The sequence below is a fragment of the Elgaria multicarinata genome, chromosome 1 (genome assembly GCF_023053635.1).
Source record: "Elgaria multicarinata webbii isolate HBS135686 ecotype San Diego chromosome 1, rElgMul1.1.pri, whole genome shotgun sequence".
NCBI lineage: Eukaryota > Metazoa > Chordata > Lepidosauria > Squamata > Anguidae > Elgaria > Elgaria multicarinata.
Window position 1 is genome coordinate 67,244,345 of NC_086171.1, and position 12,206 is coordinate 67,256,550.

Consider the following 12,206-nt stretch of genomic DNA (forward strand, 5'->3'; position numbering starts at 1 on the left):
GTGGCTCCTCTTCTTAAAAAAAAAAAAAGGCACCCGTGATGACCCTTTCCCCTTCCGGGACATCATGCAGCCTTATAGATGCTGGAGTAGGATCGCGGAAGCAGATAAGTCCACAATCCTTCCCCTCTCTCCTGCTACACCCTTAGGTATAGACATGCCCAGGGAGTATTGGAAAAAAGGGGAGGAAGTCTACGTTGCCCAGGTCCCTAGCCAATCCAGATGGAGTTGAGGGCGGGGGGTTGAATGGGTAGCAATGAGGCAGCACAGACCACTGGGAAGAAGAATGAGGTAGAGTCAAATCAGTGGTTGTGGATATTTTAAAGGACCAAATGTGCTTGCATTGGGCCAGTGGATTTTTTCTGAGTCAGTTGTGGCATCTGGTAGCCGTTTTCTTTTTTTCAGAGCCATTCATGCTTGTTGTGGGGTTGTTGCTGTTTTTATGCAAAGCAATGAACTTTAAAACATTTTACTATTGGCTGTGACTTGACTAATTTGTGTGTCCTTCAGTGGCCAAGTTTCCCAGAATAGTTTTTTCTTTGGGTTGTGGAGCCAGGTAACATTGCATAAAACTACCGTGCTGACATGCCTTTCAAGGCTCCTCTGCCCTTACTCTGGGCTTTATCATGTAATGTTGTGTAAATTTCCTCTTTTGCACATGGTTGCCAACTGTTCTGCCTTTCAAGGGTGCTTGCTCTGGGCTTTAGCGTGTTATGTTGTGTAAAGCTCTTGTGCTGCATGTGCCTCCCAACTGTTCTTCCTTTGTTCTGGAAGCTGTGTAGCAAAATAGTTGCAGTTGGTTCTCCTCATGCTGACCCCTTGGCTCCACCTCCGCCCCACCAGTCCAATTGGCCTCCAAGCCAGCACTGGGTGTAACCTTTTTGCCAGACTTGTCACAAGACTCCTTTGGGTCCAGACTTCAGATTTTTATCCCTTTTATGAAAAATGACCAAACTTCTGCTCTCACTTTTGTACAGTGCCTAGTATATATGAGATCCCTTTGTTCTGCCCCAGGCCATGGTCCAACCTTGGAGAGGTGCCAGCCTGACTGGGGCATGAACTAAGAACACATTCCAGGACAAGGAGGTCACATACTGAAAATCCCAGATCAGGATTTGGAAAGCAAAATCAAATAACCCAAGGTCAGGTTTAGATGAGAAAGGCCAGGAGAAACAGAAGTCAAGCTCTAATAAGGCAAAGCAGGTAGCAGCGCCTTATTTAGGGACCTCCTGGTCAGAGGACACAGCCCTTCCATCTTCCTCTGGCTCAGAATGAGTCCCCAGCAGAACCTTCTTCTGCTCAGCTTCACAGAGCTCTCAGGCAACAACCCAGTCAGTTTCTTCAGGAGGGGCTTTGCTGACCACACTGCAGGTCTTGTCAACCTACATATATAAGGCTTCAGTTGGCTTTAGTTCTCTGCTGAGACAACATCTTCCTATTGTTGTATAGTAGTTGGAAAAAGTTCCAGGCAGTGGGACCCACTAGGAGCTATCTAAGGTCCTGGTTTCTTTTTGCTTTTTTTGGACTGCCATTGGATGCTATCAGCTTTCCCTATGAGCCACAAGGGACCAGAGAACGAGTCATGTAGTCCTGATGACAATTGGGTCCCCAACACCTATAATTAAAAGAAACACAAGCATATCTGCATACTATGCATTTAGCATAATATGCAGTTTGGCCCACAGAAAAGGCCTGTTTCCTGCTTCTCATCCATGTGAACTCAGCGGGTGGAGGAACATGGAGAAGGGCCTCAGCAGATGGTCTGGAAGCATGGGCAGGTTCATACAAGAGCAGGCAGGCTTTGAGGGAGTAGGGCGCTATTTCTTTTGAGGAACTTTGAAATGCTTGCATTTTGTTTGACATGCCAAGCAACTAGCCCAGTATTTATGTGACTATGTGTCTAATAGTCTCACTTGTTGCCTTTCCACAGAACCATGTGAACCCCGCAATGGATTTTACACAGACTCCTCCGGGAATGCTAGCCCTTGACAACATGCTGTACTTTGCCAAACACCAACAGGATGCTTATATCCGGGTAAGAGCGTTTTCTTATTGTAGGAAGTGTATCAGTGGCATCTTCTTCTTTTTCTGGTGTTTTTTGTTTTGTTTTTTGGTCTATTATTCTAGGGAAGCAGATGGGCTCGTGACATTGCAAATAGCAAGTAATTGCTGAAAGGCAACGCCACAGAGAACCATGATATTCTCTCTATGTAAGCTTTGACAACTACTGAGCAGTGGCCCCAAATTTATTTTAAAAGTGATATAAATACCATGCTGATGGATGATTTGAAGGCCTGAAGACCTCTTCTGCATGGTTTGATTCCCAAGAGAAAGAAATCTGGTGTGATTGATTTTACTTAGACATGGGGGATAAAGGAAGGGTGATTCATCCTTCTATTTTCCTACTCTTATTTCCTACCCACTTCTTGCCTACACGGCTTATTTGAAAGGTAGCAGTGAACTGTATTTTGTTTCTTTTGCATATTCTTCCTGACATTTTAGCAGATCAAACCTGTGTAGACTTCATAAACTTTCCTAGCCGACGTGGAGGCAGAAGAATGGAAAAGTTCTGAATGGCAAGTCAGTCAGTATTCCTAAATCTGGATGGAAATAGAGAAATAGCCTAAAATGAACTTTAAATTACATCATTTAATCTGCAACCTTTATTCACAGGCATAAATCCAAAGCCTCTGAGAGTTTTGTAAAGGGCATCTTATCATCTAAAAGAGAGACAGACAGACAATAAGGGACAGTAGCTCAGTCAGACAAAACGTTTTTCAATGGCAGTTTTAGAACTCCGTGGTGGCGTTTTACACCACCATGGAGAAATGTGTTGTCTGGTGGGAAAACTCCATGCAACGGTGGAAGTTTTTTTGGAAAACTCTCCACACTGAATATCCACATTGTGTAGAGGAGAGTCCCTGCACAACCGTTGTGTTTTGTGTTGTTTGGAGGGCTCTGTGGAGTTTTCCATTGTGTTGAGTTTACTTTTCCCACTGGCTACAGAGTTCTCTGGCAAGAGCGGTGAAAGGAGTGCTGCTCTAGGAGAGCCGCCGGGATTGTTTTTTCACAGCAATGGCTGATGGGAAACCATCGGGAGGACTGGGGGAGGAGAGAGGGCAGAGGAGCTGTCAATCAAATGTCGCAATAAATTTTACTCTGCATGGTAGCCCACAGTCACACAATGGTGGAGTTAGAACATGTGTGGAGAGTACCCTCTAGAAACTCAACTGTTGAGTGGAGTTTTCACACTGCATTGGCTAATGTGTTGACTGAACTGAATCTGCCCTTTCAAAGACTTCTCATCCCAAATCTACCATGGCCATTAAAGCAAGTAATGGATCACAGTGAATGTTAAATGCATCATAAAAGAAGATGTTAACAGCACAATCCTAGGCATGTCTACTCAGAAGTCATTCCCATTAAATTCAATAAGTCTTACTCTCAGGTAAATGTGTATAGGATTGCAATCTTAGTTAGTTTTTAGAGTTGTAGCAGAAGATATGATAGTGTGCGTGTATGTATCAGGTTATTCGTTAAAGGGGATATGCTAACAAAAACGTTAATTCTATCTTGAATAGCTCAAAGTCTATGGCAATCTCTCAGTTCTTCCCTGGGTTAATGATTTTTTCTTGATACTACTTACCATATTCATGAAAACAGCCTTAAATATCAGAAAAGAACACAGTTACTAGTCACCTTTTGCAAAAGCCTTTTTCATGATCTCATCTAGCTAGGATTGCGTATAATTTGAGTCCAGTTTATAGTCACTATTGCATATAGATTTGCATCCTCCATTAGCATTGCCCATGTATTTTGCTTTTGGGGGGCTTATTATTACCAAGATTTCCTAGTTATTTATAATGGAGGCAATAGGGAATAATTGGCCTTTAATGTTCTGGTGTTTGGCAACTGAGGGTTTAATAGTTGTTACACTTCCTATAGAATTTTTTAAAGTGCACAAAGTGTTTTTGTAGTTTGTATGCTATTTATCATTTAAAAGTACTGCTTTGAGTCTGAATTCATATAGACGGGGCATGATTATTTTTTATGGTTCTCTCTGATAAGAAAAAAAAAAGTTGTGTGAGGCCCAGAAAAAATGGAATGTGCACAGACTTAAAGTTATGAGTCTTTCTGCCCAACTTTCCAAGTTGCATTGTCTGAAGGAACATCCTTGTTTTAGCGCAGTAGTTCCCAAACATTTTCAGGTAACCGCCCCCTTGGTTCCACAAACTCATGCCCAGTGCCCCCTACCCTACAGCCTTGATTGACTCCTGTTCATATTAAGAGCTGAATCTGTAACTATTTAGCACTCCTGGAAGCAGATCAATGACTGTAGTTCTGCACAGTTCTTAATATAGTATTATATTATATCCCCTTTACCATCATGCAATCTCCATTTCCACAGCAAAGGCAAATGTGGGTGGTGCATTATTGCACCTGTGTAGCTATCCGAAAGACACATTTTTGAACATATGTTTTACGTAACTGTAACATGTCTATTTCCTCAGTGAAAATGTATCTTTAAAAGTTGCAAGATGTAAACTATGTGTTATGAAAATATGTAAAGCCTTGGGGAAAGGTGCCCCAAATCTGCACTTTTCTCCTGCGTCACATGTGAAACGGGCAGCATTCTGGTCAATTTCAGGCAGCTTTACCCAGAATTCTCCTTCTGCGATTGTGAAGGCCTTCTTCACCATGTTACCTATTGTCTCAACATTCCTGACTCTCTTCCCATGAAGCAGATATCCCAAGAAGAGCAGTAGCTGTTAAAAACACACACATACTTATTAAAATATATTCATTTTGAATTAGCGCACTTTCACTTCAGTGCAAAAAAGGAAATGAAAACCGAAAGAGCCAAGAAATGTGGGAAAATAATAGGGGAATGTACTGCTTTGCAGGTTATGTAATAGTGGTTGTGCAACCAGGAATGACTAGGCAAGCAATGCAGAAAAACTACCTGCCTCATGGACTGCTCCTCTACTGGATGAATCAGTAACACCTTGCTAGTCCACACTGGACAGCTGGGACTGCAGTTGTCACAAACCTGGACTATTAGAAGGAGTGCAATAGGGGAAACACTATGTAATAGCTGCAGCCTCTGGGGGATTGACTCTTGTACCAATTCTGAGTGACATGCCTTGATCCCCAGGAAGGGTTTGCTTAGGCCAGGGGTGGGCAACATCTGGCTCTCTGGGTGTTTGGGCCTACAATGCCCCTCGCCATTGGCTATGCCAGCTAGGATTGATGGGGAGTTACCTGGAAAGCTACAAATTGCCCACCTTTGGCTTCGGCACGTGGTCCCGCACCAATGTTTTGTCCCCAACACATTTCAAGAATATCTCTTTATCGAGTGAAATTCTTGATTTCTTCTAAAACCTCCACGTGTTGCCAAGAACTTATTTCCTCTAACACACTCACTCACTTCCTTGAAGCAAGACATTCTAAACAACATTGGAAAGTTTGGGACGAAATCAAGAGTTTCCGTTAATAAAGAGATATTCTCAATATGCATCAGGAACTTCAAAAATCAGCATAGCTGTCTTTTGTTGCCTCTGCCTTATTTTGCTTTTGCAACTTTTAAAATTTCTTTTGTTGTTGTTGCACATGGTGCTAGCAGATTGCTAACAGTCGATGGATGTGGGCTACTTAGGAATGTATTATTTGGTAGGAGGAGGAGGAAAGGAAACACATACCTTGCACAGTGTGCTGTTGTGTTCTTTGGCCAGTGAAACTAATTCACTGTTAACATTTTTAAAGAGCGTTAGAAAGGTAGGATTCTCAGAAATCCTGCAGAAGCATTCTGGTCTTGATCATTTGCAACCACTTAATAATTCAGAGTTTGTTTGGAGTCATACTTTTTTTGCAGACAGTTTAGTTAAGTTACTATTTGCCTTTTTAATACTTGTTTGAGATGTTATAAATCTTGATGTAGGAGGAGGTTTGCTTCAGAAGTCACAAAGGTGCAGACAAATGTAACTGTTCTATGTAGACCATTCAAAACTTAATTAGGTTGAGTCAGTGAGATTGTGCGCTTTATATTTCATAACCCGTGCATTTGTTGTATAGAAGGCAGCCTACACATCCTTCCGCTAGCTCCAGAAAAAGCCTTCTGCCCACTCATGTTATCTTAATCAAAAATGAGTGGCTTGATATGTTGTGTGATAATTTCTGAAGTTAAATCCAACATGATGCTTGTAGTGCTTATTCAGAAGTATGCGGATAGGGATGCAATTGCCTTTGTAAAACCGGGTAAGGCTGTAAATTCTTTTTCTTGCAACTAAAGTAGAAAAGAAAAAGATGTTACATTTTGCTAATTACTTTCTACTAAATTGCTTCTACTAATGTACCATATTCAGAACATTGCTTAAGAGACTGTTATGTTCCCAATCTGTTGTGTGATCACATTTTCACTCTGTATTTTCTTTCTGGCTCTTCTTCATCTGTTCTTCCTTTCTTCCTTCTCCTCCAGCCCTTTCTGTGTCTGCTGCCTTTTTTCTTTTTTAAGGCTTGACAAATATTCCCCCTCTTTTTTCCCCTTGCTGATTCTTAAAGGCCATTTCCAAGGCTATATGAAGACATTTTGTTGTCCAAATCAGAAATCAAAATGGATCCCAAGGATGAGGACACATCAAATAGCTGACAATTTGCTGCTATTTACTAGTAGTTGTTTGGACTAAGAATGAATGGGGCCATGCATCCCAAGGGTCCCTAGTTCAACCCCAATATCTCCAGGTAGGGCTGGAAACATTCCTGCTTGAAACCGTGGAGAGTCACTGCCAATCAGTGTTGACAAGACTGGGCTAGACAGACCCATGGTCTGATTTCGTATAAAACACCTTCCTAGGTTGCTAGAACCATAGAGTTGGAAAGTACCTTCGAGGTAATCTAGGCCAATCCCCTGTTCAATGCAGGATCTTAAATGCAGGATGGAATTCAGCGGCACACTTTTTAATAAAGTTCCCAATTACTCCTCAACATTTGGGAATGCTGCCTCAGCTACAAAAGCTTTAACTGCTTCCACCAAATAAACCCTCTATACCAGCCTTCCTCAACCTGGAGCGCTCCAGATGTGTTGGACTGCATCTCCCAGAATGCCCCAGCCAGCTGCCCCTTACGCCTGGAACGCTCTTCCAGAACATTTGCGAACTACAAGTTCAATCGCAGCTTTTAAAGCTCAGCTAAAAACTTTTCTTTTTCCTAAAGCTTTTAAAACTTGATTTTGTTCTGACTTTTATACTGTTAGTTTTACTCTACCCTGTGCCTGTTTGGTGCATTCTCTTCCCCTCCTTATTGTTTTATTATGATTTTATTAGAATGTAAGCCTATGCGGCAGGGTCTTGCTATTTTATTGTTTTACTCTGTACAGCACCATGTACATTGATAGCGCTATATAAATAAATAAATAAATAAATAATAATAATAATAACATCTGGAGCGCCCCAGGTTGAGGAAGGCTGCTCTATACCTAAAGGAAACTCAGTAGCCTGGTTCCTATGGCCTCGGGATGTAATTGCCACCACGAGTACAGACAGACTTTCAAAATGAAAGAAAAATGTTTATTAAGGGGAATTATTTACAAAAGGGAATAAACTGCGACTCTTCGAATAATAGGTTGAGATTGCCGAAAGGTTTTTACATTAAATATGCTTGGTTAACTCCCCAGCTAAATAAGCTCTCAATAGCTTTTCTTTCAGACCAGATTTTCCTAAACTCCACCCCAACCAATTTCCCATAAACAGGAGCAAAAGTTGTCTGCCTTCATCTCTTACTGTTTCTTCTGACTTCAGATGTTTCAGGAACTACTTCATAAAGTTCTAGTCAGACATAAAATAGGAACCTAAAATGTATTATGCTTAACGTGGTTTGCTAATGAAATTATTTTTGGTTATATCAAGTTAAAAAGTATACTTTATTAAGACAGTAATTGCAAATTTATTAACTGTTCACTTTTAAATGTTTGTAATTTTTATGATAATTTTATAAGCAAACCAAGTTATATATAACACATTTCATGTATTTATATATAACACATTTCATGTTCCTAAACTAACAAAGTGACCATAGACCTATAAATAGTGCTAAAAAAATAAATATTGCATATTTTAAAATTTCCCCAAAAATGTCAATTTTCCTACAAAAAAGCAAAAAAACAAAGCAAAACATGGCTTTAAACATCATGGAAATTTTGCATCTCTTATCTGTGGCACTGCACTTGAGACTTCCCTCCAGGTTGACGCAGAGCCATTAATGAACACTCATTGGGTGTATCTATCACATCTTGCCAACAAGGATAGCATGGGGGATTTTGTCAAACGCTGAAATACTACGCCCCCCAGCATTCCTGTGATCTACAACATTAATAACTCTATCAAAAAAAGGAAATACGTCATGACTTACTCTTGATGGTGGCTCCTAGTAACCAGTGCATCTTTTCCAGATGCTTATACACCAACCAACTTCATTTTCTCTAGGGCTGGTCTTGGTCATTTCACATGGTACACCTAAAGTACATCATTATGACTGGCCATGTGAGTAGCTTTCTCACTCCGGGTGTATACATACTGAAATGGATGGTGGCCTTCTGATGTATGCATTGCAAAAAAAGAAAAAGAAGACATATTACAAATAGTATGTGGTGTGCATGATTTTTATGACCTATTAGTCACAGTATTGATAAATATCTACTCTCTGGAACAGAATTTGGAAGTAAGGGATTCTTAGTATCCTATTTCTGTATGGGGTATGAGTTTATGCAGCACTAGTTTCCAATAAAACAAGCCAAGTTCTTACAAGATTAGTAGTTGCTGTCTTGTAAAAATCAAACTGATGGCCCATTTAACCTAGTACAATCTATCTTGCCTTCCAGCAGCACTTTAGAGTTTTAGGCAAAAGTTCTTCTCAGGTCTAGTATACAAGATCTCTTTTAATTGAAGGTTCTGCATCCTGAACCTAAAATGTTAAAACAATACAAATCGTTCCATGATTGATTGCACGATGTAACTGTGCCTAAAAGGAGGAACCGCTTCAGATGCAATCATTTTGGCCTGCTTCCAAACTTACATTTCCAACTCTCTTTGCACAGTTGTAGCTTAAACCTAACTCAGACATGACCCTTGCATATGCTCCGCTCATACGATCTGTCTAGCCATGTTTGGCAGGGCATATGTGCATAAGAGCATATGTGGGAGGCTTGATTACCTGTTGGGGGTGGCCTTGAAGTTGGTTCTGAATCTACAGGTGGTAAAAATGCAGCAATGTGTTTTCTACCTGGTACTAGTCACTTAGGCCATCAGTGTTCAGGCAGCTATGTTGATTACCCAGTTAGGATCTAGGTTAAATCCAAAGTGCTCATTTTGAAGTGTTAAAGCTGTGAATGACCTGGGTCCAAGGCAGTGAAGATCATGCATTCTCCTCGATCAGGCTTACCCAATCTGGTGCCCTCCAGATGCTTTGGAATTGAACTCCCATCATCCCTAGCCAGAATGGCCATTGGTCGGGAAACGTGGGAGTTGTAGTCCAAAAACACCTGGAGGAAGGCTGTCCTATGTGAACTTTCCTGCCAGATAGCAACACATTTTGGCTGGTGTTTGTGGGCAGTCACTATTTCTAGTAGCCAATGGAGCTTGGTTTTCTGCTCACTGAGCCAGTAGGTGCATCCCTTTTGTACCCACCATCCAGCAGAGGTCTTATAAAAGAGGAAAAACAAAATTGCATATATGTGCTCATAGTAATGTCTCCCCTCTAACTTATGCTGAGTTTTACAAAACACAACCTGGTGTCATTTTTAAACAGGCACACACTGTCTCTCTATGCTACCAAGGATGGCCATTAGAATAAAATTAATGGTGATCTTGCTATATAGGCGGGGGGGGGGGTGTTGTTTCTCCTGCATACGAAGATTTTTGTGTGAGATCTTGCTCTAAGGTGACTTCATTGTCTGAGATCAGGCTGATATCTATTAGGAGTGGGGCCTTTTAAGCAGTGGCACCTGAACCTTGAAATCCATGGGGCAACCTCATTAGCAGAATGTTAGGTTCTGTTGTGATTGTCATTTCTTATTTATTTAGTTTTATTTAAACTTTTTTTTAATATGCCAGGCTTTTTAGGATGCTTAATTTGACAGATGAGTTTATCAGGCTCTTTAAAAACTCTTCGGCTGCTATTAACTTATTGATGCCATATTGTGGTTTTAAAAATTGTAAACTGCATCGGAAGGCGGTATACCTGAAAAGCAGTATATATAAATACTTACTTATGATAACTATTTTAGTTAGTTAGTTTATATCGCACCTTGCTTCCAAAGAAGGGTGCTCAATTTTTATAACCATCAATACTGGTTACAAAAAATGAATTATAGGGCTTTATGTTTTGCCTATCTTTTATTGATTGTTTTGATTGTTTTAAGCTTTATAGGGGAAAGAAAATAAATAAATTGAAAAATAAATGAATAAAAACAGTTATGCTTTGTGTGTGGAAGTTGGGAAGATTCAGGTTCTCGGCTTGCTCCTCAGCCTTCTTGCACTAAACAACTTTTATGCCAGGGCTCATGTATGAACTAGCATGTTGTAGTTTAAACAGCAGGAGGAAAATGTGTGTTCTTCCTTTCCACCCTCCTTAGCCACAGAAACCATCCAATGAGGAGTTCTTGGTGGTTCCACGTGGACATATGGGCCGGTTCGAAAGCATCTGGAGTAAAGGTTTCAGTATAGTATCTCCCCCCCCCCCCCCCGCCTCTGGATGTCAGACAGGCATCTACATGGTTTTGTTTCCAGCGTCTGCTGAAGACATGTTTATTTCAACAAGACTTCCCCGATTGACCAGCATTCTGTTTTTCAATAATAATAATAATAATAATAATAATAATAATAATAATAATAATAATAATAATAATTGTTTTGTTCCTTTTATCTTTTATTGTTTACTGCCCCAGAATCTGCTTAGATGTGAAGTGGCATATAAATGTTATAGATAAAAGAAAGAAAGTCCTTAAATAAATAAAGAGTGTCCAGAGCTTACGATTTTCCTTAGCTTGGTCTGTTTTTACCCTGTTCAATATTTCTTGCTCCCTACCGAAACTCTTTCAAGGCCTGCCCAGTTTATCAGAATCTTCTGTGACATTACTTAACTAGTTTGGGAAAAATATTAAAATAGCAGCGCATGCATCTGAAGTGATAATGTTCTATAACAAGAAGCACCTTAATTAACAAAGCTGTGGGAGATCACTGCTAGAGATGATAAAACTACCAAGAAACACAAATGACTTTTTGTTCATGTAGCTGAATATTTATTTTCACTCTCCTTTTTAAACACTTTTTTTTAAAAAATGAAAAATATAGAATAATTAAAGATACGAATGAAAATAGCAAATTTGATGTAAGAAAGCATGGGTTCTTTTGGGGTAGATCATACACTTCTAATCTGATATCAGTTCAACAAGCTAGCTCTGAGGAAGGGAGGTCTTTTTAGTGTAAAGGTAAATGATTTAGCCACATGGTAGTCTATTAAACATTTTGACAGAGTAAAATGTAGGAATTTTCTGTTTAGGGTGCTTCTGGACATTGTTACAATTTTGACTTCTAGAAACTTAGATGTGCTGGTTCCAGCATCCTAATCCACATTGAATAAGGCAGCTTCACATGTTCATGATCAAATCAGAGCATTGCCCATCTAGCCCAGTGTCGAGTAACTGGTGATTCCTGACCAAGGCTGAATGTCTTTTCCAATCCTCCTTTAGCTGCCAAGGACCAAACCTGGGACCTTCTGCATGTAAAACATATGCTCTGCTATGAGCCCTCCTCTTCAATCTATTTTCTGTTGTGTTATTTTATAATGGGCATATTAATCCCCCCCCCCCCCCCGCCCAGTGATGTTACAGAACTACAATGCTTGCAAAATCTATTAAAAGTATTCTTGATTGCTTTCCTAAAGGGCGTTACCATAGTTTGGATTCTAATAGCAAAAGTAATGTTGGACTTTATGGAAGTAGTTAGCAAATACTCTTGCTATCTGTCTACCTGTCATTCTTGCTTAAACACCAATACCAGTTCTGTATAAAAACGTTTTCTTTCACGTGTGTGTAGGCATACATCAAACAGAATAGTGGAGCATTTGAATGGTGATGTTTGAGGTAGGGTGAATACAGGTGCACAGCTACCTAGAATATTCATTTTATTTTCAAAATGGAGGGGACAAACAAAAGGTGA

At 40.2% G+C, this 12,206-nt stretch overlaps 1 protein-coding gene across 2 annotated transcripts in view; it reads left to right on the forward strand.

The window, feature by feature from the left end:
* Positions 1 to 12,206, forward strand: part of ELMO1 (engulfment and cell motility 1) — a 361,047-nt gene that overhangs the window by 171,591 nt on the left and 177,250 nt on the right. For both annotated transcript variants that reach the window (XM_063129690.1, XM_063129691.1), the window contains one exon: positions 1,928 to 2,032. In XM_063129690.1, coding sequence (XP_062985760.1) covers positions 1,928 to 2,032 — 105 coding nt within the window. The remainder of the gene's footprint in view (positions 1 to 1,927; positions 2,033 to 12,206) is intronic.